At 43.7% G+C, this 24,690-nt stretch overlaps 1 protein-coding gene across 6 annotated transcripts in view; it reads left to right on the forward strand.

Annotated features, from left to right (window-relative positions):
• JADE1 (jade family PHD finger 1) overlaps positions 1 to 24,690 on the forward strand; it is a 78,855-nt gene that overhangs the window by 28,166 nt on the left and 25,999 nt on the right. For 5 of the 6 annotated variants that reach the window (XM_006873202.1, XM_006873200.1, XM_006873204.1 and 2 more), the window contains exons 2-5: positions 2,262 to 2,339; positions 17,301 to 17,389; positions 20,637 to 20,794; positions 22,932 to 23,119. In XM_006873202.1, coding sequence (XP_006873264.1) covers positions 2,288 to 2,339; positions 17,301 to 17,389; positions 20,637 to 20,794; positions 22,932 to 23,119 — 487 coding nt within the window. In that variant the 5' untranslated portion in view covers positions 2,262 to 2,287. The remainder of the gene's footprint in view (positions 1 to 2,261; positions 2,340 to 17,300; positions 17,390 to 20,636; positions 20,795 to 22,931; positions 23,120 to 24,690) is intronic. The other variant, XM_006873205.1, reaches the window with a different exon arrangement.

Raw genomic sequence — 24,690 nt, forward strand, 5'->3', positions numbered from 1 at the left:
CCCCGGTCATCAGCACACAGCCCCTCTCCCTCTCTGGGTCTAAAGTCCCCAGCTGCTCCATCTCTCCACGTCATGGTCTCTGCCTCTCATTGGCTTATTTTTGCAGGACTTTTTCCTTATGTTTATTTTAGTCAGAAAGTTCCACTGAAACCCACTTGGCATCATAGTAACATAGCAAGGCTGCACTGACAGCACGATTGGTAACTGTATTTAGAGACTGGGAACTTGAGTATTTGACTCATCATATGAGCCCATTTCGGAAGTGGTAACAGACTGCGTTGTGTAGTGCATTTTCTGTTTTTATCTTTTTACTGCTGTTTTACAGACCCATTTAGAGTGGAACATTGATTTTTAAAAATTATTGTCCGTTCTAGCACAATGATTCTCTACATTGTGCTACACTCTATTCTGTGTACCACATTCCCATTGGATACATACCGCATCACACCTGCTGCAACTTTTTTAAAAAAACTTTTTATTGTGACTTGAGTGGAGGTTTACAGACAAGATCATCAGCTTCACATTCAACAAATCACGCACTGTGTTTCATTTCAATGTTATAATCCCCTCCCTGCAATAACAGTCATCTTGTTTCCTCCCTGTTGTTCCCCATTTATTGTTGTTGTTAAGTACCATGGAGGAGGTTCCGACTCATAGTGACCCTGCACAGGGTTTCTGAGGCTATAAATCTTTATTGGAGCAGAAAGCCTCATCTTTCTCCCGCTGAACACCTGGTAGTTTCAAACTGCCGACCTTGAGGATAGCAGCCCGATTCTTAACCACTACGCTACCAGATTTCCTTTTTTCACATCTTGTATTTCACAAATGTACAAAGCAAAAATATTTGCACACATACAAAACAAAAAATATATATTCAATTAAATGGCCAAAGGGCATATTCTGTAAGTCAGCTTCTCCTGCCCACAGGTACACAGCCTTCCTCAGTCCTGGGGCCTAGAGCCTGCCCTGCTGCAATTCTTAATGAGGGGAGAATGGGTGTACTTTTCTGAAGGAGGATGTATGCTGACAGGTTACCATACTTTTTGATTTGAGAAAGCATTCCTCCTTTATTGAGAATCCATCTGACACTATGCCTGAAACGCATCGAGGGGATTAGTACTTTAGCTTGGGAGAGCTGTTTGGATTTGTGGAGAGATTTGCCCTATGCTAATAGAGACATAAGTTCATTATAAATGGAGTGACTGACCATTATATTTCTGTCCAGTGACCTATTTTCTAAACTCAGGCTTTTTCTAACTCATTGGTGTCGTGGAGAGGCCTGTTACCTGGATGGGGTTGGCATGGTGGGCTGGTATCTGTGCAAACTGATGTCTCTATCAGAAGATAGAGAAGTTGTACCTTCAGTTGTACCTGTCCTGAAGGGAGTTAGGGTAAAGCGTAATGGAAACAGCATTGGGCATGGAATTAGAAGCTCCTTGTCCACTATGTGGCTGCTTAACCCTCCTGTTTTGGCTTCAGTTTCTTAATGAGTGAAAGAGGGGCCTGGATCACCACTATATGTGGTCTGTGGTCTCGTCCTGCTCTAGAATTGGGGCGGGGGTGGTGGTGAGGCTTTCAGCTTCGGAAACCCTGTACAGGGTCTCTATGAGTTGGAACTGACTCCATGGCACATAACAATAACAACAACAAAAGAAGTTATGTTCAAGCTGTGGATTGATGGGGGCGGGGGTTGTAGATGGCTAGAGGAGACATTTGCAGGACCAGTGTGTGCCTGATTTGTTTTATTCCTAGAATTCTAGAATCCAATTTGGGTTTGGGAAGTTAGGAGTATTTTAGCAAAATTGACCTGAGAAGCAGAATCAAACTGGAGCAGTATAATTGTTCACACATTCAGGCACAGCCTCCTCCCTCCCCCCCAGTAAAATATGAATCTGTCTGTTGTAAGGAAGCATAGTGTTCATTGCTGTGGATTTTTGATTGCAGTGGTTGCCACCAGTCAGCTAAAGAGACTCTTTTCCTGGAGTAGTTGTAGTAATAATGTCAAGAATATGGCGAAAGCTGGCACCTTTGGGAAGACCTACTGATACGTGTGGTCCCCCCCCCCTCCGTGTTTTTAACCTGCTTGGTTAATGATTGCACCTAATTATGTATCTTTGGTCTTTTTCCTGTGTACAATTCAAATGCTACTTAAAGCCGTTTGTTTGCTTTTGTGTGCTGTAAATCCTGGGCTGTCATCTGAAGCACAACTTGATGATTGTGTATTATCATCTTGGGTTAAGTGCTGTCTCATTGCTTTGCAGGCTGCCTGCTGTTTCCCGGGGAGATCATGAAACGAGGTCGCCTTCCCAGCAGCAGTGAGGATTCTGACGACAATGGCAGTAAGTCCTGCTTTGTTGTGCTTGGAGCCGACCAGGGTTTGGGTCAGTGTAAAAACATGATTTTTTTGATGTAATGTTTTAAGTAACCAAGTCTATTTGCATATCAGGCAGGTCAGAGAAAACCTAGGCCGGCAGAAACACATTTGAGTGTGAGACTGCAGGTCCTTAACCAGATCTTTCCCGGGAAGGTTGACTGCAGGCAAGCATGCCCAAGGGTTCCTGTTTGCTATCCACAGCTGAGCAACGCAGTTCCTAGAGTCACGGGGGTCCCTGTTTTTCTTAAATATCATTTATGGTACTTCACGGTTGCTCTCTATGGAAAGGGAACTGAATCAAAGCCAGTTAATTATTAACTAGTTCAACTCGATACACTGGGGGGGGGGGGGGGGGTGGGGTGGGGGGAGAAGGTTGCCTAGTATGATGTGAAAATATTAAGTACAGATTTTTAATAGGTCGTGAGTCAGTGCGCTTGATTTTAACATGACTGCATTTAATATTACTACTGTCTGCATCTCAGCTCTCTGGCAACCTCATATTTTCACAGTGCAGCTGAGAACCAGAAGTTAGTTGGCTCCCAAGCAGTCAAAATAAATGTCACAGCGTCTGTGTATTGAGACGCTCACAGACTACTCAGAGAAGCGTTTTCCTTGGATGTTGTTGTTGTTAAGTGCCGTCAAATTGATTCCAACTCAAAGCAATCCTGTGTAGGATTTCTGAGGAGCTGCTGGTGGATTTGAACCGCCTACCTTGCTTGCGCTTATCCTACAGCTCCACACCAGGACTCTGTTCCCTCGAATAACAGAAGGGGATTTTATACCTAGTACAGTGTCTGAGCGCCAGCTCCTTAGCTTCTGTTACACATTACAAATCAAATTCAGGAGGAAAGCAACTGGGCCTGCTTTCAAGGAACACATCTCAGAGTCATCAAGGTGGTGGCAGAGATGTCTTTTAGAAGTTCTGTGGAAATGTATTCAAACCACACCAAACCCACTGTGTTGAGTCAGTTCTCACTGTAGCAACCCTATAAGACAGAATAGAACTGCCCTTAGGGCTTCTGAGACAGTAAATCTTTACCATAGCTGACAGCCTTATCGTTCTCCTGAGGAGTGTGTCGTGGATTTGAACCGCTGACTCTGTGGTTAGCAGCCCTTATCCCGCAACATCCCGTAACGCTTATCCCGCAACATCACTAGGGTTCTTTAGGAGGGGACCCGAAACATGAAAAACTCAACAACTAAAACATGGCATGGTGGTTGGTACTTTGGATACAATTGTGGAGCAGTGGGAAATAAAATAGGTGGTTAGGGAAGGGGAGTTGAGTCTGGTGTTTGGGGGTGCATTTGAAGGTAAGCTTTGTGGCCAGAGTGTGATGAAGGCTTGGAATGTAGAGCTAAGGGATTGGGGTTTTTTGGGCAGGCAGTGGGAGCCACTGATGCTGGCCACAGGGTAGGAGAGACACAGGGTAGGGGCTCCTGAGGGCAGAGTTTTCCTTTTCTTTCCTGGAGAGGCTCTGATGATATGTGCAGCCAGTGCACACTACCTCTCCAAGCCTTCTGGAGCACCTTCTTCTGTATTTTAGTAGCATGTGCTATTTCACCACCCTTACTGATGTTGTTAAGTGCCATGAAGCCAATTCTGACTCATGGTAACAGTATAGGGTTTCCAAGGAGTGGCTGATGTGGGTAAGCAGTTCAATGCTGACCCTACAGTGCTGTACCAGGAGTCACAACCCTTAGAAACGGCTTTCTCTTAATGTTTACGTTTTTAGACATTTTACTTTTTGAGGCAAAGGCATGCTTTGGCATTTCTTCTCTGCTCCCTATGGTGCCTATCAAATTGTCCTGTTGAGTTATAAGTAATAAATGCATACTTCTTGCTTAAATATAGATTGGTCCTATGACAATTAAAATTTAAAAGTTGCTTTTTATTTATTCAGAATGAATCACAAGAAAGTTTCATGAATTACCTACACATACTAAGATTGTCCAGTACAAGGCTAGGATACCTCTGTCATTTAGATATGTGTTTTTTATATGCTGTTGAGTTGGTTTCAACACACTTGCGACCCTATGTGGGGTGTCCCAAGGAGCGACTGGTGGGTTTGAACCTCCAGCCTTTTGGTTAGCAGCCCGGTGTTTATCTTACAGCGCCATACCAACCAGGACTCCATCATTTATATACACATAATCTTTTTTCTATTTTTTTTTTCTATTGAGAAGCAGGTTTATTCTTACTTTTTTTGCTCTCATTATGACGTCAGTTTTCCCCTTGGGAGAGTTGGGCTTGAAAATGTTCTTTTGGCGTATTCTTTCATTCCTAGAGTTAACTTTCTGGACCAGCACTGTGAAGTAGAACAGAAATATTCTATATCTGCTAGTGTGACTACAGAAATGGCTTTTTAATTTAATTAATTAACAACATGTGACTAATGGCTATTGTATTGAACCCTAGCCAGTTGAGTCTCTCTTAGTTGTTCAGAGGCCCCAGAAGACCAAATGTTTCATCTAAAAACACATTGTTCCTCAGAACTTTGTTTAGAGAGGAAGGAGGAACAGAAGCCACCAAAGTCCTCACTAAAAGCGTATCCGTCAAAAGACACCTTATTATACACCTTCTGTCTCTGTGATGAACCATTTTCTTCCTCCTCCTAATATGTTCCTGTCTATGCCCACATCCCAGTTGGGAGTGGGGTTAAGGCAAATGTTTATTGAATGATGGGGAGTTACCTTTGATAGGCTGTGAAACCCGACTTCATCATAGCTCTTTCTAGACATGGAACTCTGATGATGGTGGTAGATGAGTGATGGATGCTGGTACATGCTAGGCTCTTCTTGGTCATATAGTTGGTTCAGTGTAAAGCATATGTTGATGCTTGCTGGCTGTGCCTTGTTGGTCTAGGCTTAATTATTTGGCAATTACGGTGGGTGATGAAAGTGGTAGACTCTCAAGAGCCCCTGGAATTCCAGGCCTTATAAAAATATGCACTTGTTCATGTCACAGAACACGCCCTTTTCCACTCTCTATTAGAGCAACTGGTTTGCAGTATAGGCCTCTTCCAACCTCCCTATTTGAGTTGGAACTAGCTAAAGGCCCCTGGTGGTCTGGAGTGAGGTGTCGGGTCTTCTATCCTGCAGCGTTGTCCACAGAAGTGAGCCCTAACCTCTAGAAGCTTGCCACACCCTGCCCTCCCTTAAGCCAGTTCTGGGCACTCAGAAAGCCCTGCTTTCAAGAAGAACTGGGTGTGTGCAGTGGCCACTTCCCAACCTCTCCAGTCTGACAGAATTTTGGCAGCAGCTCCCAGCCCAACACAGAACACCTCCAAGTGGAGGAGAGGCAGCTGCAGACGTCATTATGGGGCCACAGCACCAGCCTCAACCAGGCCCGGGTGGCCTCTGGGTTGGAGCCCTTTCCTTTGTTTTCCCGCCTGGCCAAGGGGAATACCAGTGTGGTATTTACAGTAAGGTACAGGATGAGAGTTTTCTGTGCTAGGTGCAAGCCCTCATCAAGCTGCACATGTCATGGTTGAAGCCTCCTCCAGGTACCCTGAGGGCCGGCCCTACAGTCAGATGGTGTAGCGTTTGCAAGCTGTGCTCCCTAATTGCTGGGCTCCCAGGACTGGGTGGCCCAGCCAGTCTGTGAAGTGACACAGTGGGTCAGGGTGTGGCTCAGGGAAACAAACCCCTGATCTTCCTGCTTACCAAACCAAGATCCTCTCTCTGTCTTAGAGGTTTCAGCAAATGTAGAACTGGGGTCCTCCAGTCAGTGTTTTCAAAACCTCAAGGGAAGTTGCATTTTACCATCAATAAAGCTGCAGAGGCTAATTAAAGGATCAAGTATCCTTGCATTGTTGTTGTTAATGTGCCATGGAGTCGGTTCTGACTCAGAGCGACCCTGCACCGGATTTCCGAGGCTGTAAATCTTTATGGGAGCAGAAAGCCTCATCTTTTCTCCTGCGGAACAGCTGGTAGTTTCTAACTGCTGACCTTGAGGTTTGCAGCCCAATTCGTAACCACTACACTACCAGAGTTCCTTGCATTAGGTAGGTATTATATATTATTGGTAATCTCAGGCTAATTCGTAGCTCTAATCAGTGTTCTTATTTCATTTTCCTATAGAAATAAGCCAAGAATTAAATAGTTTGTAGTGAATACTGTTCAGCTGACAAGTTTTTTTTAAAAAAAAAATACAACAAAAAAACAAAAACAAGGAGGATTTTGCCTAGGGCAGGTACAGAGGAGAGGGAATGTTTTGTAAAGGTTGGTTTTATTTGTTTTGCTTGTTTTTAAATGTGGTGCCTATTGAAGATTCTGAGGGAAATTGATTCCTTTACACATAGAATGACAGAAGTATACTGATACTTGAAAGTTTTTCCTGAAGTTGTGAAACAAGGTTTCCTTTTCCTGTCAACTTTCCTAAATTTCAGGGCTGTGCTGGCTGGCCTCCCTGTGGAAAGAAAGTCTGGGATGCTGGAGGGACTGGAGCTAGACACTGTGTGGGGGCCTCTGTGGGCTTCCTTTCTCCACACTGTGCTGGGCCTGGGAACACTGCAGTCTCCCCCACTATCCATGCTTGGATCTGCTCCATCATCTCTGATGCCGAGGGAAATTCTAATTTCCTAATTTTGCAGCTTGGTAATTAATCCAGGTCAGTGAGTGGCAACTCTAAAGTTTGTGGATTATGCCATAACATGTTTTTCTAGGCTCTGTCTGCTTTATTGACAGACATTTTTATTAACAATGAAAAGAGACCAGCATTTCTGTGGATGAAACACTCATTCTACTTTGAGTGCCTTTATGCCTCACTACAGTTAACTGGCTCCTTTTGGTAGCTTGCTTTCCTTCTCTGTGTCCCATTGCCAAGCTCTGTTTTCTTAATGCAAGCCTTTGGTGGTTTCTCTTGCAGAAAAGTGAACCCCGCCTTAAGTTCTATTCGTGTTTTGCTGTACCTGTAATTTGCCTCTTTCACCAGTCAGCTCCATCTCATGACACCAAAGAATTGGGGAGAAGTTCATGAATTATGGGGATTTTAGTTCAAACACTGCAGAATGTGTCAATACACATCTCCTGAAAGACACACAGAGATGAGTCTGCCTGCTACCACATTTGGCTGTAGTTTTACTCTGAGCATCTTCTTGGACTCAAGAACAACCAACCCAAAAGGATTAGTCTTCTCAGTTCTGTGTCCCTTATCTTCAGCAGGAGTCAGGAGTCGTGGGTGACTATAAAAACATTTGCATGCCAGTTGGTTAAAGGCCCAAACTGGAAAAAAAAAAAAACCAACCAAAACCAAACCCATTGCCATCAAGTTGATTCTCACCCATAGGGTCCCCTGGGACAGTAGAATCATAGGGCTTCCAAGGATGGTAATCATTATTGAAGTAGAGTGCCACGTCTTTCTCCTGTAGATCAGCTGTAAGCACTTAAAAATGGTGTCACCAGGGCTCCTGTCTTTTAATATACGGTTATAAAGTCAGATTTAATGACATTTCTACAAATTAGATGGATGAAGGGCCTAGTGCGTTTAAATATGTTTACTGTTTCTGGGCCAGCACTCTATGTATTATACCTTTGTTAAACATTTCTGAAACGTGGAAGTGACTTGGGACATGGAACAGCTTGCTGCTGGGAATGTATGGTGTAGGGTCAGTCCCTGATAAAACAACAGTTGTATTAGAGACTTGTCTTTCATTATATAGTTATCAGAACCAAAAGGAGGGAAAGTAATTACTTTGTCAAACTAATAGCCAGTAACTAGGTTAACTTTGCTTACTTTCAAGTGGGCATTTATATGGCATTGCTTTACTTGCTGTGACCTGGCCTGGTACTAGAACCTGCCTGGTGCTAAGCGTCTTACTTTGCTAAGCTAATTAGCACTCCTAAAGACACTCCAGCATGTTGTTTAGTGTTCAGAAGCAGTGTCTGAGATAGGGAGATCACCATTTGGCCAATGTGAGTTTGACATTGTGGTGGTTGTGTACATTGAGACAAAATTGCTGTTCATTCTAATTTTTGAACCCCTCAAGCACTGTGCAATCTGAGAGGCTTACCACATGTAGATATATATTAAATTTACTCTTGAGGTTTTCCTTATTTTAGAACTAGGGCAAGGCAGTATGGCTATTTTTAATATTTCATAGGCAAGTGTCCTAGGTGTCTGTGTAACAGGACCAGAAAGCAGGGTTCAGATTTGCATGGGCAGGGGACACTTGCTTGAAAATGCTTATGACACTTTGTCCCAAGAGTCTGTCTCAATGAAAAAGAAAGGCGATATAAAAAAAATCAAAACAAGACATTTTTCATGTATTGTTTTTAGTGTGGCGCTGTGGGTTAATGCATCCTACTGCAAAACCGTTTGAACTGCAAGGTTGGCAGTTCAAGTTCACCAGCTGCTCCTTGGAAACCCTATACAGGGTCGCTATGAGGCGTAACTGACTCGATGGCACTTAACAACAACAACAAATGTAAGATAATTTAATAGAAGACTGCCTTTACTCTGAAACAGTGTACATCTTAAGAATTTTTTTAAGTCTCTGGAATTTGTCACTAGAGTAGGTAATAAGATGATTTTAGACATCATCATATTTTCAGAGTTCTTAACTCCTTTCCTGAAAACAAAAAATAAAATAAAGCAGAATTTTAAATGTACTATTCGATTTAGTCATTAAATGTTAGCATTCTGAAAACAAACAAAAAACATCCAATGCCAGTGTAATCTTGCTGCTGTTGCTGCTGTATGCTGTGAAGTTGACTGTGACTCATAGCGAGAGTCTGTGTAGGGTTTCCCATAAGCAGCTGATGGGTTTGAACTTCCAACCTATGGTTCACAGTCCAGTGCTTATCGTACAGCGCCACACCAGGAGTCCAAGTGTAATCTTGGCATACAATTTTCAGAAAACAAGAACAAAAAACCAAGTGACTGATATTTTGCTGTAGCATAAATCTGCATAAATCTGTTTCTGATCCTTTTGGTGTTTTAAGACCCTCTTTTTTTTTTCTTTTTTTTTTTTAGTTTGATTCCTACTCCAACCCCACTGTATACTTTCAAAAAAGGATGCAAATTGTTTTTGTTTCTGATAATATTCTGAGAGCCTTTTGAGGCGGGGAGCATGCTGGCTGTAGGGAGGAGGATAGTATAGTAATGTCAAGACGTAGCTTTGAGTCTTTAACCTGTGGGTTTAGATGAATGATTATTTAGCTGTTGTTGTTGTTGTTGTTAAGTGTCTTTGAGTCGGTTCCGACCCATAACAACCCTGCACAGGGTTTCCGAGGCTGTAAATCTTTATGGGAGCAGAATGCCTCATCTTTCTCCTGCGGAACAGCTGGTAGTTTCGAACTGCTCACCTTGCGGTTCGCAGCCCGATTCGTAACCACTATACTATCAGAGCTCCTTTAGTTGCAGTCAAATCAGGAAGCAGTGGTCCTACTATTATATTTCTAAATGTGTCATTTCTTTTTTGTATTTGGTACCTCATTTCTTTTATCTCAAAAGCCTGTCTTCTAATAAGCAAATCAGGAGTATATATTCTCATTATCTGCCACCTTCAGTTCTTGGGTTACAGTGCGTTCTCTTTGAGCGGTGCTGACTAGCAAGCGGCACTGAACTGATTTGATGTCACCTAACAACATATATTAAGGAGCTCTGGTAGCATAGTGGTTACGAATCGGGCTGCGAACCTTAAGGTCAGCGGTTCGAAACTACCAGCCGCTCCGCGGGAGAAAGATGAGGCTTTCTACTCCCGTAAAGATTTACACCCTCGGAAACCCTGTACAGGGTCGCTATGGGTCGGAATCGACTCGACGGCACTTATCAACAACAACAACATATATTAAGGAGCTCTGGTAGCATAGTGGTTACGAATCGGGCTGCGAACCTTAAGGTCAGCAGTTCGAAACTACCAGCTGTTCTGCGGGAGAAAGATGAGGCTTTCTGCTCACATAACGATTTACAGCTTTGGAAACCGTATGCAGGGTCGCTATGAGTCGGAACCGACTCCACGGTACATAACAACAACATATATTAGAGTCCTGGTATGGCGCTGTGGGTTAATGCGTCAGACTGCAAAGCCATTTGAATTGCAAGACCGGTGGTTCAAACTCACCAGCCGGTCCTTGGAAACCCTATCCAGAGTCTCTATGGGTCAGAACCGACTCGATGGCACTTAACAACAACAACAACAGCATATATTACAAGCAGTCTTTCCCTGCCTGTTACTAATAACTCTTGAGATCATAAACAGTTGCTGATTGGAGCAAGTAAATCAGAAGGAAGAGATCATGAGCAGTGAATTCCTGGTGAACTTTCCTTCTGGATCTCTGGTCATCAGCATAGTAGGTTTCATACAAAGCTATGTCAAGGGAAATGGAACACTTTCTTTCCCTTTACAGCTAAAGTATGTTAGAAATTAATCAAGTATACTGTGTCAGTGATTGTTTTTTTTTTAACAGCTTTGTTGAGGGATAATTGACACAGCAAGCTACTCACCAGGAGTCCTGGTGTGGCGCTATAAGATAGCTAACCTCAGGTTTGGCAGTTCAAACCCACCAGCCGCTCCTCACAATCCTTAACAACATCCAAGTATTCATGAGTTCTATTGTGGAACTGTAGGATAGGCACCGTATTGCTAACCTGAAAGTTGGTGCTTCAAACTCATCAGCTGCTCCTCAGAAACCCGTATACCGACTTGATGCCACTTAACAACAACAACAAATTACTCATCTTTAAATAGTACTGTGTTAAATAACACTTTGACACGCTTATCTCCGTGGACTTGACTATTACCTCGATAGTCAAAAAGGTGAACATATCTGTCATTCCCCAAAGTGATCCTTTGTGATTCCATCTGTCATCTCACCCAGCCAACAACTGACCCTCTTTCTATCACAATAGATAAGTTTATATTTTCTAGAGTTGTATATGAATGGAATAATACAGGATGAACTCTCTTTCTATTAGGTTGGGGTGCACTTCTTTCACTCATCATTGTTATTTTGAGATTTGTCCATGTTGTTGTATTAATAGCTCAGTCCTTTTTATTGTTGGATAGTGTTCCATTCTTTGGGTATGTCACAATTTGTTTATTCAGTCTCTTGGTAGACGTTTGTGGGGTATTTTTTCCCCCAGTTTTTGGCTTATATAGATAAGCTGGTAAGAACATACCTAATGTCAGTGATAATTTAAAAATTAGCTTCTTTTCCAGTCTTTGCTTTTCTGCAAAGTTTAATAGGATTCAGTTTTATTTCTTGTCCTCCTTTTGAATTATGTCAACATTATGTAAATTAAAAGGAAGAGGAACAGACTATTTCTGGATGGACTAGAGTTTCTCTTGATTACTACTGTCAAATACTAAATTTGTAACCTCCATGTTTTTAAAAACAAATTTGGTGCAGGCATCTTTTTTCAATATTTAAAAGCAGTTCTAGGAAATTGTCATTATTTGGGTTGTGCTATATGCCAGCAAAGCTGCAAGCTTCTTGAGGACTTTGGAAACCACCTGGGAAGGGATCCTGATGATCCCCAATACGGGACAAAAGGATCACAAAAAAATCCAAGAAAGAACAAATTTGTTGTTTCTGCTTTAGCTCTGAAAGTATTTGACTGAGAAGAATTCTTCCCTGTGTTAGTTTTAAAGTATAACAATGTAATGATTCTTTAAAGAATTCTAGTTTTGTTCTCTTTCAGTTTATCTGTAGCACCCTCCTTAGTAATTCAAAGTGCGTGGTCATCCTTCTTTGCTCTGTTGTCTTCTTTTCCTTTTGGGAACCTTGTAGGAGTCCTGTGAAGATGTTGCATGTGCTCTTCCTTATCTTTCTTTACTTTGAGACTGTGTACTGTAGCTGGAGGATGGCCTTCAGAGTCAGATGGTGAAAGAAAGAGAGGCCTCTCTAGCCAGTCTTCATCTACAGGTTCCTAATTTGGTTTTTCTCTTCCCCTTTTGCCAGTACTGACCAGAGTAGAATTTCTGCAGGCTGGGCTTAGCAACCCAGTGTGCCTAAAAGACTTCTTTCCACATGATAGTAAAACCTTCTTCTTCTTTTTTTTTAAAACTATAAAAAGACACAGTTTTTTTTTTTTTAGAAGAGTTTTCTAAACTATTTCAGAAAATAGTATTGGCTTAGAAAATGGGCACACGACTTGAACAGACACTTCACCAAGGAAAAGATCTGGGCAGCCAACAAACATATGAAGAGTTGTTCACGATCACTAGCCATTAGAGATGCAATTCAAAACAACAATGAGATATCATCTCACACCAACAATAACAGCAAAGATAAAAAAAAATTTAAATGCTGGCGAGGATGCGTAGAAACTGGGACCCTCCTACATTGTTGGTGGGACTGCAAAATGGTCCAACCACTCTGGAAAGCAATATGGTGCTTCCTCAGAAGGTTGGAAGTAGATAGAAATACCTTATGATCCAGCAATTCCTCTACTTGGTATTTACCCACAAGAAATATGAGCCATAACATGAGTAGATGTACATACCAATGTTCATAGCAGCACTATTTATAATAGCAAAAAGATGGAGACAGCCTAAGTGCCCATCAACTGAAGAATGGATAAACAAATTGTGGTACATACACACAATGGAATACTATGCTGCCTTTAAGAACAACAAGGAAGCTGTAAGCTACTGCATAACATGGATGAACCTCAAGGACATTATGCTGAGTGAAATTAGTCACAAAGGGAGAAATACTGCATAGGACCATTATTGTAAAAGACTAAGAAAAAGAACCCACCCTAAAAGGGGAAAAAAAAATTATGTATATATTTGTTGATCACCAGGATGTGTGGAATTAGACGAGGGGAGGGTGGGAGGGGAAGATAAGAGCACAGGGTAGGGACTAGACACAGGATAGCTTGGATGCTGTGGGGGAGCGATGCGTAATACACAAGAAGTGGGAGGAGAATGGAAGAATAAGGCTGATGGGAGAATAGTTAGGCAGGTTTGCATGGGCTAAGTGGGAGAGGTAAATGATGATGTATGCACAGCCTTGGGACAGCAGAGCTCTGGGATACAGGGATTTGACACGGTTGGAATGGGTAAAAGGGAGAATAATGTTAGGATGCTTGGCTGTCTTTTGAATCCTAATTTCCCTTGCCTACCATTGTAAAATAGACACTGGAAGGGGAGAAAAGGGAATAGCCAGAAATATCACCATAGAAAGCTTGTAAGTCCGTCTTCTGCCTAAAGCTGGTTGGAATATCATAAAGGGGGCTAGAACTTGCCCAGTGAAAGAGGCTTCCTGTGGAACCTTTACATTGCATAAGACCATAGGTGGAATCCAGAACCCAATCCAGAATCGTCTGAGGTAGGAAATTTCTCCTGGAAAGGACGAGTGGACCAACCTGGAGTGGCTAGAAGAACAGAAGATACTTCGTGAAAGAAAGACCGGCAGGAAAAATCCGAAACAATAACATCATCTGATTGATTGCTACAAGAACAAGTAAGCTATTAGCTCAGGAGCCATAAGGGCAAGTGGTCAGGTTTCCTCAGTGCAGACTAAGACTCAAGGGGAATACATGAGCAGGCATGTGCTTTGGGTGGTGACCACGTTGGTTACTGATAAGGGGAAGAGGGTGAAAAAACAGCAATGAAGTTGCGAGCTAAGTCCATCCACATTCAATAGACCCCTGTGAACTTGGGTGGAGACCTGGATGGCCAACAGTAGAGAAATACCCGGGACTCCTGTCCCTAGAGGAAGTGACATGGCCACAGAGGACTAGAGCGGAGAGTGAAACGTCCAGCTGATATGAAGTGGAAAAAAACAAAAAAAAGCAGGCTGATACAATTTGATGAATTTTACCTGTACTTATGGATGTAGTACAGAGTTCTGGTAGCATAGTGGTTACGAATCGGGCTGTGAACCGCAAGGTCAGCAGTTTGAAACTACCAGCTGTTTTGTGGGAGAAAGATGAGGCTTTCTGCTCCTGAAAAGATTTACAACGTCGGAAACCCTGTTCAGGGTCGCTATGAGTCGGAACCGACTCCACGGCACATAGCAACAAAACAATGGATGTAGTAGCTCAAAACAGGGAACAAATCTTTACAGCGAGGGTCACTCCCAACCCCTCGGTACACAGGGTTGACAGGGATGGGCAACTTAGACATTGGCTACCCAAAATGGGGTGCCTATAAAGGCAAGACGTGACTGGCTTATAAGCTTTCAAGAGGGAGCCTAGTTCCAGACGGGGTGGGGAAAGGTAGAATCTCCACTGAATAGTTTTCGATCTGTTGGGACTGGGCTGGTGAAAGGAAATAGGGATAAGACTCTAGTGGCACAATAGTGAATAATTGCCTTCAGGACTGACTGTGAGGGTAGGAAATGTAGAGGTAGATGTTTTTTGACAAAAGGAGGAGAGTGATTGATTTTGCAGCCCAGGAGCGGAGGTCCCTGGGACCGTCAAGTGAGAAGAGCGGAGAGCGGGACCCTACCCAGAGATGCAGTGACGCCAGGAATGGAGACAGAGAGGATGACGTGGACAGATGGAGTGGCTGGGTACACTGAACTCAGGGAGAGAGAGGGACTGTGTTTTGATGGTCAGGGGGCAGGCCTGTGGGGTGTACCTTTTGGTTATTTGATGATGCATGGAGGGGATTGTAACCATTGTAATGAAACGAAATACGATGGGGTGAATGTAAAACTGATGTTCTCCCATGTAAACCTCACAATAAAAACTTAAAAAAAAAAAAAAAAAGTATTGGCAATAGGAACACCTGTAGGAAATTTAATTTTGGCTGGCATTAAAAGTAGATAGTTGACCCAGTAACGGGTTTCAGAACTAGTGTGGTGATCAAGGGTAGTGCTGATGTCATCCACATCAGAGGGAAGCTCGGTGATTCCCTGTAATCTTGATCACTGCAAATTGGATGATAGCGTTATATGCAAAGCCTGTTTCTTAAAGTCTCCAAGGTCTTATGGGTGCTTTGATTCTGTGTCCCTGCCCTTGGAACCTGTAGAGATAAGAGCTTCCTGTTTGTGTGACAAAGGATTTTACTGGTAGAATGACTTGTTACCTAAGAACTTTGTCCTTTAATTTTGAGAATTTTCTAATTTTCTCGGAAGTGGTGCAGTTAGATACTTTAAGTCTCTTGGAGGGCTGTTGCAGATCGCTGGCAGTTATATTGATGCCGATATAACTATGATGCTGTTGTTGTTTTTGGAAGTGCTGTCAAGTTAGTTCTGACTCAGAGTGACCCTATATAGATAGGGTTTCCGAGGAGCAGCTGGTGGGTTTGAACTGCCGACCTTGTGGTTTGAAGTCTAGTGGTGATCTTACAGTATCACCCATATAACAGGAGACCAACAGCAGGGATGGAGCAGAAGGGCTGGGATTGTGAGATATCTGGGAGTAGAGTTCAAATCTATGGGTGATGCACATAGTTAAGCACTTGGTGGTTTGTGTCCTTCCAGAAGTACCTAGGAAGAAAGACCTGGCTATCTACAGAAAAAGAAAGCAGCCATTGAAAACCTTGTGGAGCACAGTTCTAATGACGTATGTGTGGTCGCCATGAGTTGGAATCCACTCAAAGGCAGAGCTGTTTTGAGAGTAAACGTAATACAAGTTGATCATTGATTCTGAGTGAGAGTAACCTAGGATAGGTCTTAAATTTTTCACTTCAAGTAGAAATTAGTGGTCTTAATCACCAAAATAGAGAGAAGAGCAGACTTGGAGAAAATGTTGAGCTCTGTCTGCCTTTATCATGCTGAGCTTACAGCTCTAGGAAACACCCTAAGGTTGATGTCTAATGAGAAGGTAAAGACTGGGCCTGGAACTTGGGAGGGAGGTTAGTGGGGGACTGTAGATGTGAATATGGATGATTGTTTCCTGGGGAGAGCATTTGTGGGGAACAGAGGAGAGCTCAGGAAAGCATACATGTTTTATGTACATGGAAGACAAGGAGCCCTCAAAGTGGGGGAGCAGCAAAGAGAATTGCCACCTGAAGCGGCTGAGGGAGACTTTCAAGAAGGACATAGTCATGGTGCTGCCCAACCTCAGGTCTGAGAAGAGCTCAGATGTGGTGGCAGTGAGAAGAAGGCTTTGGTACCTGGTAGGCATCCAGTTCCAGTGGTCTGGTGATGTGGGGTGGAGTGAGGAGGTAGACTGAAATAAAAGGTAGGAAAAAGAGCTAGTTTGCAGTTTTGTGGGATTATTGTATGGCCACTTTTTTTTTAGTGTTTTATTGTGAATTATATGATAGTTTATATGGGAGAACATTAGTTTTATATTCATTCTATCGTACATCGTATCATTGCCATGGTTATAATCCCCTCCATGCATCATCAACCAACCAAAGGGTATACCCTGCAAGCCTGCCCCCTACACTATTCTTCCCCACCCCCAAGTCTTCAATACACAGTCGCTCTCCCTCTCTGTCCCCAGCTGCTCCATCGCTCCACGTCATTGTGTCTGCCTCCATCTCAGGCATCACTGCTTCTCTGGGTAGGGTCCTGCTCTCGGCTCTTCTCTGTTGATGGTCCTAGGGATGTATGGCCACTTTTATATGTCATCTGTTTAATTATTTTATTTTTCTGAAGTAGCCACTTTAAAAGGAGGACTCCTCTATAGGGCTGAGGTCCCCTGTTCTATAGAATAGCAAATGACATCTATGTGCTTGGGGTGAATTGGGATTTGGAAAGCTTAATGAAAAGTCAGTAGAATCGATTCCAGTTGTATTTACCAGTGTGAGAGATTAAACCTTTGAAGAAGTGCTGTGTTCTTAATCTCCTCTGGGGTGTGCTGTACCTGGAACACAGCATCACTGAACTGAGAGCAGACCACAGAGAGCTTATTTGGCCAACTTTGGGAGATGAGTGCTTAAACAAGTAAATAGGCATCACGTCTTGTGGTGCTGAGATGAACGAGGATGACTTTGAGTAAAACCAAAACAAGACCGCATGAGCAGTCAGTGATGTGTGCAGTGTTTAATTGTTCCTGTTTGGGTATTTGTCTCTGTAGGCCTGTCAACTACTTGGTCCCAGAATTCCAGATCCCAGCACCACAGGAGAAGCTCATGCTCCCGACATGAAGATCGAAAGCCTTCGGAGGTATTTCCTGAGCACGTGTGTGATTGCATGTCATATACATGCGTGCATGAGCACATACTACTGAAACACTCACCTGGCTTATTGATGTCTATCCTTACACTCTTGGGCAAAGTTCTGAACCTCTTTCTTCTCAGTTTCCAAGTCTTTATGATGGGAATAACACGGGTGTGTACCTTAGGAATCTTGTGAGGATTAAGTGGGTTAATACATATAGGCTAAGATACACAAAACATGAGAGTAATATCTGACATATAAAAAGTGTTCAGTAAATGTTAGCTTTTGTTAATTATGGAGTCCTGGTGTGGTGCTGTAGGCTAAGCACTGAACTGCTAACCACAAGGTCAGTGGTTCAAACCCACCAGCTACTCCTTTGAAACCCTATACAGGGTAGCTATGAGTCGGAATCGACTCAACGGCACTTAACAACAACAACATTATTAATTATATTCTTTTCTTCTTTTCTGTTCCATCTTTGCTGGCTCCCAACAACTTTTCCTCTGGCCAGGAGATCAGCGAGTTCAGCTGCTGCCAGTCACTGCCAGCCTCAAGTTAGTTTTAGCCATGCATTTGTGGCTTATTTGGCAACAACCCAATGTTCTGGGAATTTTGTTTTGGGGGTTATGCTTAAGGCTTTCCCCCCTTCTTTCCCAATTTGTTTTTCATCTTATGCACTCCCTTTCTCCCCCACATTTTGTTGTTATTTATTTACCTATTCTCTACTTCTCTCTCTCTCAATTGTTTTTAAGTGTATTCCTTTCTGCTGACCTTTTGTTGATGAATACTGAGATTTATTTGCTCTTTAAGTCTTTGCTGAGTTCTGAGGATTTAAATCAGAGAAGAAAGTGCGTTTCAGTGTATTACATGTCTAAGTGAGGAGGGTATAGGCTAGAAGGGTTTCTGCTAAATGCCTTGGTTTTGTGCTGCTACTTAAGGGGGTGCCTTCAAAGGCATCTTTCTCCTGTGGTAGTGGAGCTGGGGCAGGCCTCCATGGTTTCAGGCTGCAATGGGCACTGAGGAGGGAGCACTTACTTAGCTGTGGAATTGCGTCCTGCATGAGGAGGCAGCTGGCATCCCTTAGAATGACAGAAAGCCATCCAGGAGACACACAAACCTTAGATCAGATGCTCATGGGAAGGTGGCTTTCCTATCACCTTGATTTATTCCAGGCTTTTTGTCCTTTTGAACCCACTATGGTGCTTCTTTTTCCTGGCATTAGAGTGTCTTTGCTGCTTTTTTAAAATTACTACTGTAAGTTGCTGTGTTGGCTCCAGAATAGTGTGATGTTTGCACTGCACTTCCATTATTTCAGTGCAGGGACATAGGGCTGCTCTGACAAGGAGCTGTCATGTAGTGTGATGAGCACCGGTGCCCAGGGGTGTAGTCGGAGCCACCCTACTGGTGCCTGCTGGAAGCAAGAATGGGCCCAGCAGCTCAGATGGCATACTGGCCTTATCCCTGATAGGTTTCTGAGTTCAGCCCGGAGTTCAAAGTACTTTAATACTTAGAACACTAATATTGAACTCTGCCAGGGCCTGGGGAACTTAGGTTCACTTGAGGGCACCTGTTTGAATCCGTGACCAATTCCTCCTGACCCTTTGAGTAAAGATTCGGGGTGGACTCAGTGCTGTTTTTTTTTGTCACCTTTCTTCAGCTTGATTTTCCTTCTTTGGCAAACTGCTGTTTATTTTTCACTTTTAAGACTTGGCTGGAATATCGTTTTAACTGATTGACTTACGTACGGGAGATGTAGATTTGTGACTTAGGTTTGCAAGACCTTATCTTTGCTCGGGTTCAGGGAGGGGGTGGCCCTCAAGTTAAAGAGGGCACCTGTTGCAGGGAACCTGATCTTCCTCGTGACTGTGGAAGGTAGATGGCCAGGTTCTTGATTGTTGTTTGACTTTAGAAATGGGGAGTGGCATGTTGGTGAACAGCCGGTGTCAGAAATGGCAGGCTGAAGAAACGACCTTCTCATTCAGACAGTGCCTCAGACTTAATTATGGTGAAGTTTATTAAAGTAATCACTATCCTGAAAAGTCACCAGGAAAAACAAATATGGACCCATTAGCCGGCATATAATGTAACTGTACTTAGCAGTACAAGAAAGAACTCCCTGTCCTGAGAAGAGAGAGTTCAGCATTGTGACTTGTGTAAATAGAGTGTGGCTTACAGATGCAGGCTTGCTCTGTGCCAAACACAACTAATGTTGGTGCCAATGCCAAGGTCAGAGCTTCCTCATGTAGCCCAGAGACATGAGTGGGCTGAGGACAGGCTGGAGAGGGAGGCGGGTGTGCAGCCAGCTGTGGATGGGGCTGTGCTTGCCTGTGTCTGCCTGGGCTCAGGCCTGGTTTTCCGTGGATGCCACAGGCTGAGTCTACAGAGGGGCCAGCGTGGGGAGGGACACTTTCCTGTGGTTTCTTCTTTTGGTCTCAGATGGGAATTGAACTCTCTTGGCAGAGGAGTATGTTTGAGTCTTGTGGATCTGTTTGATTTTGGCAGGGTGGGGAGAGGGTGCTGACTTACTTTCTTTTTCTTACTATCTTCTCTCCCCACAAATACCGCTTCCTGCCTAGAAGTTATGTCAGGTGAAAGTGTGTAAAAACCCTCTTTGCCAGCCTGTCCTCTGATTTGGCTCTCTAGCTGTCTGTTGTTGCTTCTTTTCCAGATTTTTCCAGGCCAGCACTTCTGCCTGACACTTGCCAACTGGGACCTTGACCTCATCAGCCCCAGTGCCCTGGGAGGCGGGGTGGGGGAGGCAGTTGGAAGTTTGAGTAAATGTTGAACTGAGCCAATGATAGAGGAGGCGGCACTCATAGTTATAGGAAATTTTGGTTTGAAGTTGTTACATAGTTGGTGGCGTTTCCTTTTTAAACATTTTCCAGAAGAGCCTGCTTGCATGTGATACCTATCTGAGGATTTTCAGGTTCATATTTTCAGTAGTCCCCTTGGAGACTTGAGGGTTCTTAGAAGTTTTTCAGAAAAACACTCTCGGTAGGTTTTGTTGCTGTAGTTGTTGGTCTTGTTGTAGACACTACTTTGTCTAATTGACTTTGAGGAAAGGAATTAGGAGGGTAGTGATCTATTGCTGCCACCCCCTGAGTCTGAGTGAGGTAAAAGGTGTGTCAGGCTAAGTCTTTTCCTCTAATAGGTCAGACGTGTTTTATGTTGATACAGTGACCTTGTTACGCGGCAGCTCCATGGTTACCTTGTTCTGTATCAAATGTCAGTGTCTCTTTCTCTCCCTTTTCAGGTGTTTAGGACAGACCTGATCACCGCTATGAAGTTGCATGACTCCTACCAGCTGAACCCGGATGAGTACTATGTGTTGGCAGATCCCTGGAGGCAGGAGTGGGAGAAAGGGGTCCAGGTGCCGGTGAGCCCCGGGACCATCCCTCAGCCTGTGGCCAGGTAGAAGATCCCCCAAGGAGAGAAGTTCTAGTCCTACTCTCCCCCGCCCCTTGCTCCTTGCTTTTTATCCCTCACAGCCAGGGCAGGTAAATATTGCCTGAGAAGAAGCAATTTTTGAGTTAGCAGTAAAATAATATGAGCTCTCAAGTGGAGATGCACACCTCAAGCTAAAAGGTGGTGATTCTGAGGGCTGGGCACCTCCAAATGTAACTTTTGGGAAGGTGCTGGTCTTTTAAGAGAAGAGGGCAAGCAAGTTCTAAGACATTCTGGGAAGGGACTGGATGGGGGATGATTGCACAGCTACTTCCTCCTCTTCCTGTATTTGCTTCCTTTCCCGGACGGATTTTAATTTAGAGAGGGGTTCTACTGGAGAAGTGTCTTAGAATCAGGACAGGTGTGTGTGGCGTCTTGACTTCTCCAGTGGGTGCCTCCACCTTTGGAGAAACACAGTTGTGAAGATGCCCACTTGGAGAGGGTTATGCCCATCTATGGATGGACTTTGTAAGTTTTTGAAGTGCTTCCTCTGTATTTACTTAAAAGTCACTGTCCCATGAAGAGTCTGGAGAGCCAGGTCCTTGCTGACTGCCCTCAGAATATGGCTGGAGCTGGTTTGCTCATTTCTTCACCATCCAGCTATGCTGGCTTGTGGAAAAGGAGTGAGCGCCCTCTGTGCCCAGCTGGTACCTGGTCTCTGGTGTGTTGTTGGATGCCTACTTTGTGATCTCTCATCATGCTGAATATGGACTGAATTTACTTCTCCACTGTCATTCCCTTTATTCTTCAGGCACTTGAGATGACTGATTTTTGAATGTTGTCATGTTGCTGTGAGGAATTTATCCAATGGTGAAAAATGTCCATATGTCAGTATAGTCCATCATTAACACACCGGCATAAATGACCAATCAGAAGCACCAGGATGGTCTCTGTAGGTTAGAATCCTGTCAAGAGAGGGGGCTTTTTAACTGAACTCCTAAGTATAAACAACCTCAGTCTCTATATGAGCTTTAGTACCTGCTGTGGCCCTGACTGGTGGCCCTGATGCAGGAATTATTTGTTAAATCATTTAGTTTCAATTAGGATTCCAGAAAAAAAGACAATGAACACAATTCATGGAAGTTTTCAACTAAAGCCCTGCTCTTGGTTGAGTAGAAGAAACAACATCTTCAGTTTGCCCCTCTCAGTGTAAATACAAATCATTGTTATTGTAAGTGACAGAAATACTTTGACAGACGCTTTGGGCATCTTGTTGATGTGAACACACACAGAGATATGGATGAACATTGTGGTCACGTGGGCCCTTGATTTTGAGGATTTGGAAGAGGGGTCTTCATTTTATGACAAGAGGGATTTGAACTTGTCAGGTGCATTCGTTGGTTTCGAGTGGGGTGAGGTGGGAGACTCTTCTCTGGGTGTTTGCAGGCCAGAGAAGAGCACAGCGGTCTAAAGAAAGCATGTGCCTGTCTCCATGAAACTTGTGCACTGAGTCCTGGCACCATAGTTTATATTGGGTGAGTCCCCAACTTGGCTAGGACTGATTTCTTCGATGTCTTAGTAGTGGCCAAGGCCATTTCTTTCCCTCTTGAAGACCAGTGCTGGCAGACTTCTTGCCATAGTTCCCCAGAGCCCTGAGAATACCCCTGCTTGTGGCTCCATGGCTGCTCTTGCCTCCTTCGATGTTCTCTACAAAGTTCAGTGTTGTCAAGTCATCTGATTCTAATGGCTTCCAGCAGGGACAGGCGAATCTGACTAATGGCAAGTGACGTACTGGGTAACCCTTGACACTTAAGAGTCTTTTTTTTTTTTTTGGTGTTGCCAGCAGACCAGAGCAACTGCTGCCATAGAGAATGCAGGGCACAGTAGTGTCTGAGGAAACCAAGAGGTACAAGCAGCTGGCTTTGAAGACTTTTGCAGTGTTTTCACTTATATCTATTTCCATTTTAGGGGGTGTTAACTACTTCTAGTGAGAGTTTTATTAGCAGTGATGTTAAAGCTTTAAACTTTCGCTTTTTATTAACTTGTGCTATATCCATGGTGGCTTTAAGGGTTAGAGGAGGAAACTGCACCTGGGGCCGTCTCACAAACTTCCTTTTATGTGGCAGAAAGGGTAACCTGGCTGCCTTGTGTTCTTGTGAAGTAGGGTCGTGTCTGAAGAGAAATCCCTCATGTTCATCAGGCCCAAGAAATACATCGTCTCTTCAGGCTCTGAGCCTCCGGAGTTGGGTTATGTGGACATCCGGACACTGGCCGACAGTGTTTGTCGCTATGACCTCAATGACATGGATGCTGCGTGGCTGGAGCTGACCAATGAAGAATTTAAAGAGATGGGTGAGAGACTCCTTATTTTTTTAACTAATGCTGAATAAGAAGCCTTGGTGCTGTGGATTAGGCGCTAGGCTGCTAACCTCAGGGTCAGTGGTACAAACCCACAAGATGCTCCACAGGAGAAAGATGAGGCTGTATACTCCTGTAGAAACCCCATATAGGTTCTCTGTGAGTCAGTGGGTTTGGTTGGTTGTTTGTTTTTGTTTTTGTTTTTTAATTAAGTAGAGAAGAATTTAAGACATATTAAAAAAACCAAACATAATGCCAACTGATGGGAACCCTGTGTATTACAGATGGGAACCCTGTAGCACTGTGCTCCATAGGACTTTCTTGGGTGTAATATTTATGGAGGAGTCCTGGTGCAGAGCTGTAGGATAAGCACTGGACTGCTAACCATAAGATTGGTGGTTCAAACCCACCAGCTGCTCCTCAGAAACTCGATAGAGGGTCGCTATGGGTCGGTACTGACTTGATGGCACTTCACAACAGCAACATCAGTTTTTATGGAAGTAGATCACCACAGCTTTCTTCAGTGGTGTCTCCAGATGGGTTTGAACCACCGACGACTTTCAAACCATTTGTGTACCCAGGGGCCTATTTAGGTATGTTGGTGAGTAGTGAATGTTTTTCATTGCTAGGTGAAACCAGCTCTGTCATTACTTCAGGTAGTCTCAGAATGGGCTCTTTTTGAGAGTTCAGCTTTTCTGAAGATGGCAGATGTGTTGAGATAGTCTCAGAGCCTGAGTGGCTCACCAGACAGGAGTGGTGAGACTGAGGAGGCTTGTTTACTTCGGGCCTGGGATTGAAGCAGGGCTCCCAGCGGCTCAGATGCCATGGACTTTCCATCCCCACTCTGACCTAAGCCCTCACCCATTGACCTTGAGGAACTGCCATCCAGAGAAATTGACTCCGCTAGGTCGCAGAAGGGTCTGGGCCACACAATTTCCTGCTCTCATGTTTTGCTTTTTTTCTACAACAGCTTTGATCAGCTGTTTCTCAAAATGAACTCCACTCTAGCCCAATTCACTCTTTTCCAAACTAGCTGTGTTTTCCCTTTGGTGATTTTCATTATGTCCTCTTCCAAACCTGGTTTGCTTTTCTCAGTAACCTGGCTATCTCTGCCCTGGCTTTCCATCAGGGATGCTTTACCTGAGCTGAGTACCCTGCCCATCATGATCTCTTTTCTGTAAGTGATTCATTTTGTGTATGTTGAAGTCAGAGCACTTCAATCCTTTGCATCTCATTGTGTGGAGAACAGGATGGCACCATGGGTCTTCTATTATATGCCAATTCTAAGTGTTATGCTGAGAATGACTATGAGATCAAATCTGCACTCAATGTGAAAGACTAAGGATTAGTAAGCACTGTGTCCTGTGGGTCCAGGGTGGGGAAGTCATGGTGCAGACTGTTGTTTGAAATTAAAAAACAAACATGTGTGTTAGAGTAGAACTATGTTCCATAAGGTTTTTTTTTTTAATGTTTTATTGTGAAGTATATGATAGTTTACATGGGAGAACATTAGTTTTACATTTATTCTGTCGTTTCGTTGCCATGGTTACAATTCCCTCCATGCA

This window comes from Chrysochloris asiatica, unplaced genomic scaffold, assembly GCF_000296735.1.
Source record: "Chrysochloris asiatica unplaced genomic scaffold, ChrAsi1.0 scaffold00229, whole genome shotgun sequence".
Classification (NCBI taxonomy): domain Eukaryota; kingdom Metazoa; phylum Chordata; class Mammalia; order Afrosoricida; family Chrysochloridae; genus Chrysochloris; species Chrysochloris asiatica.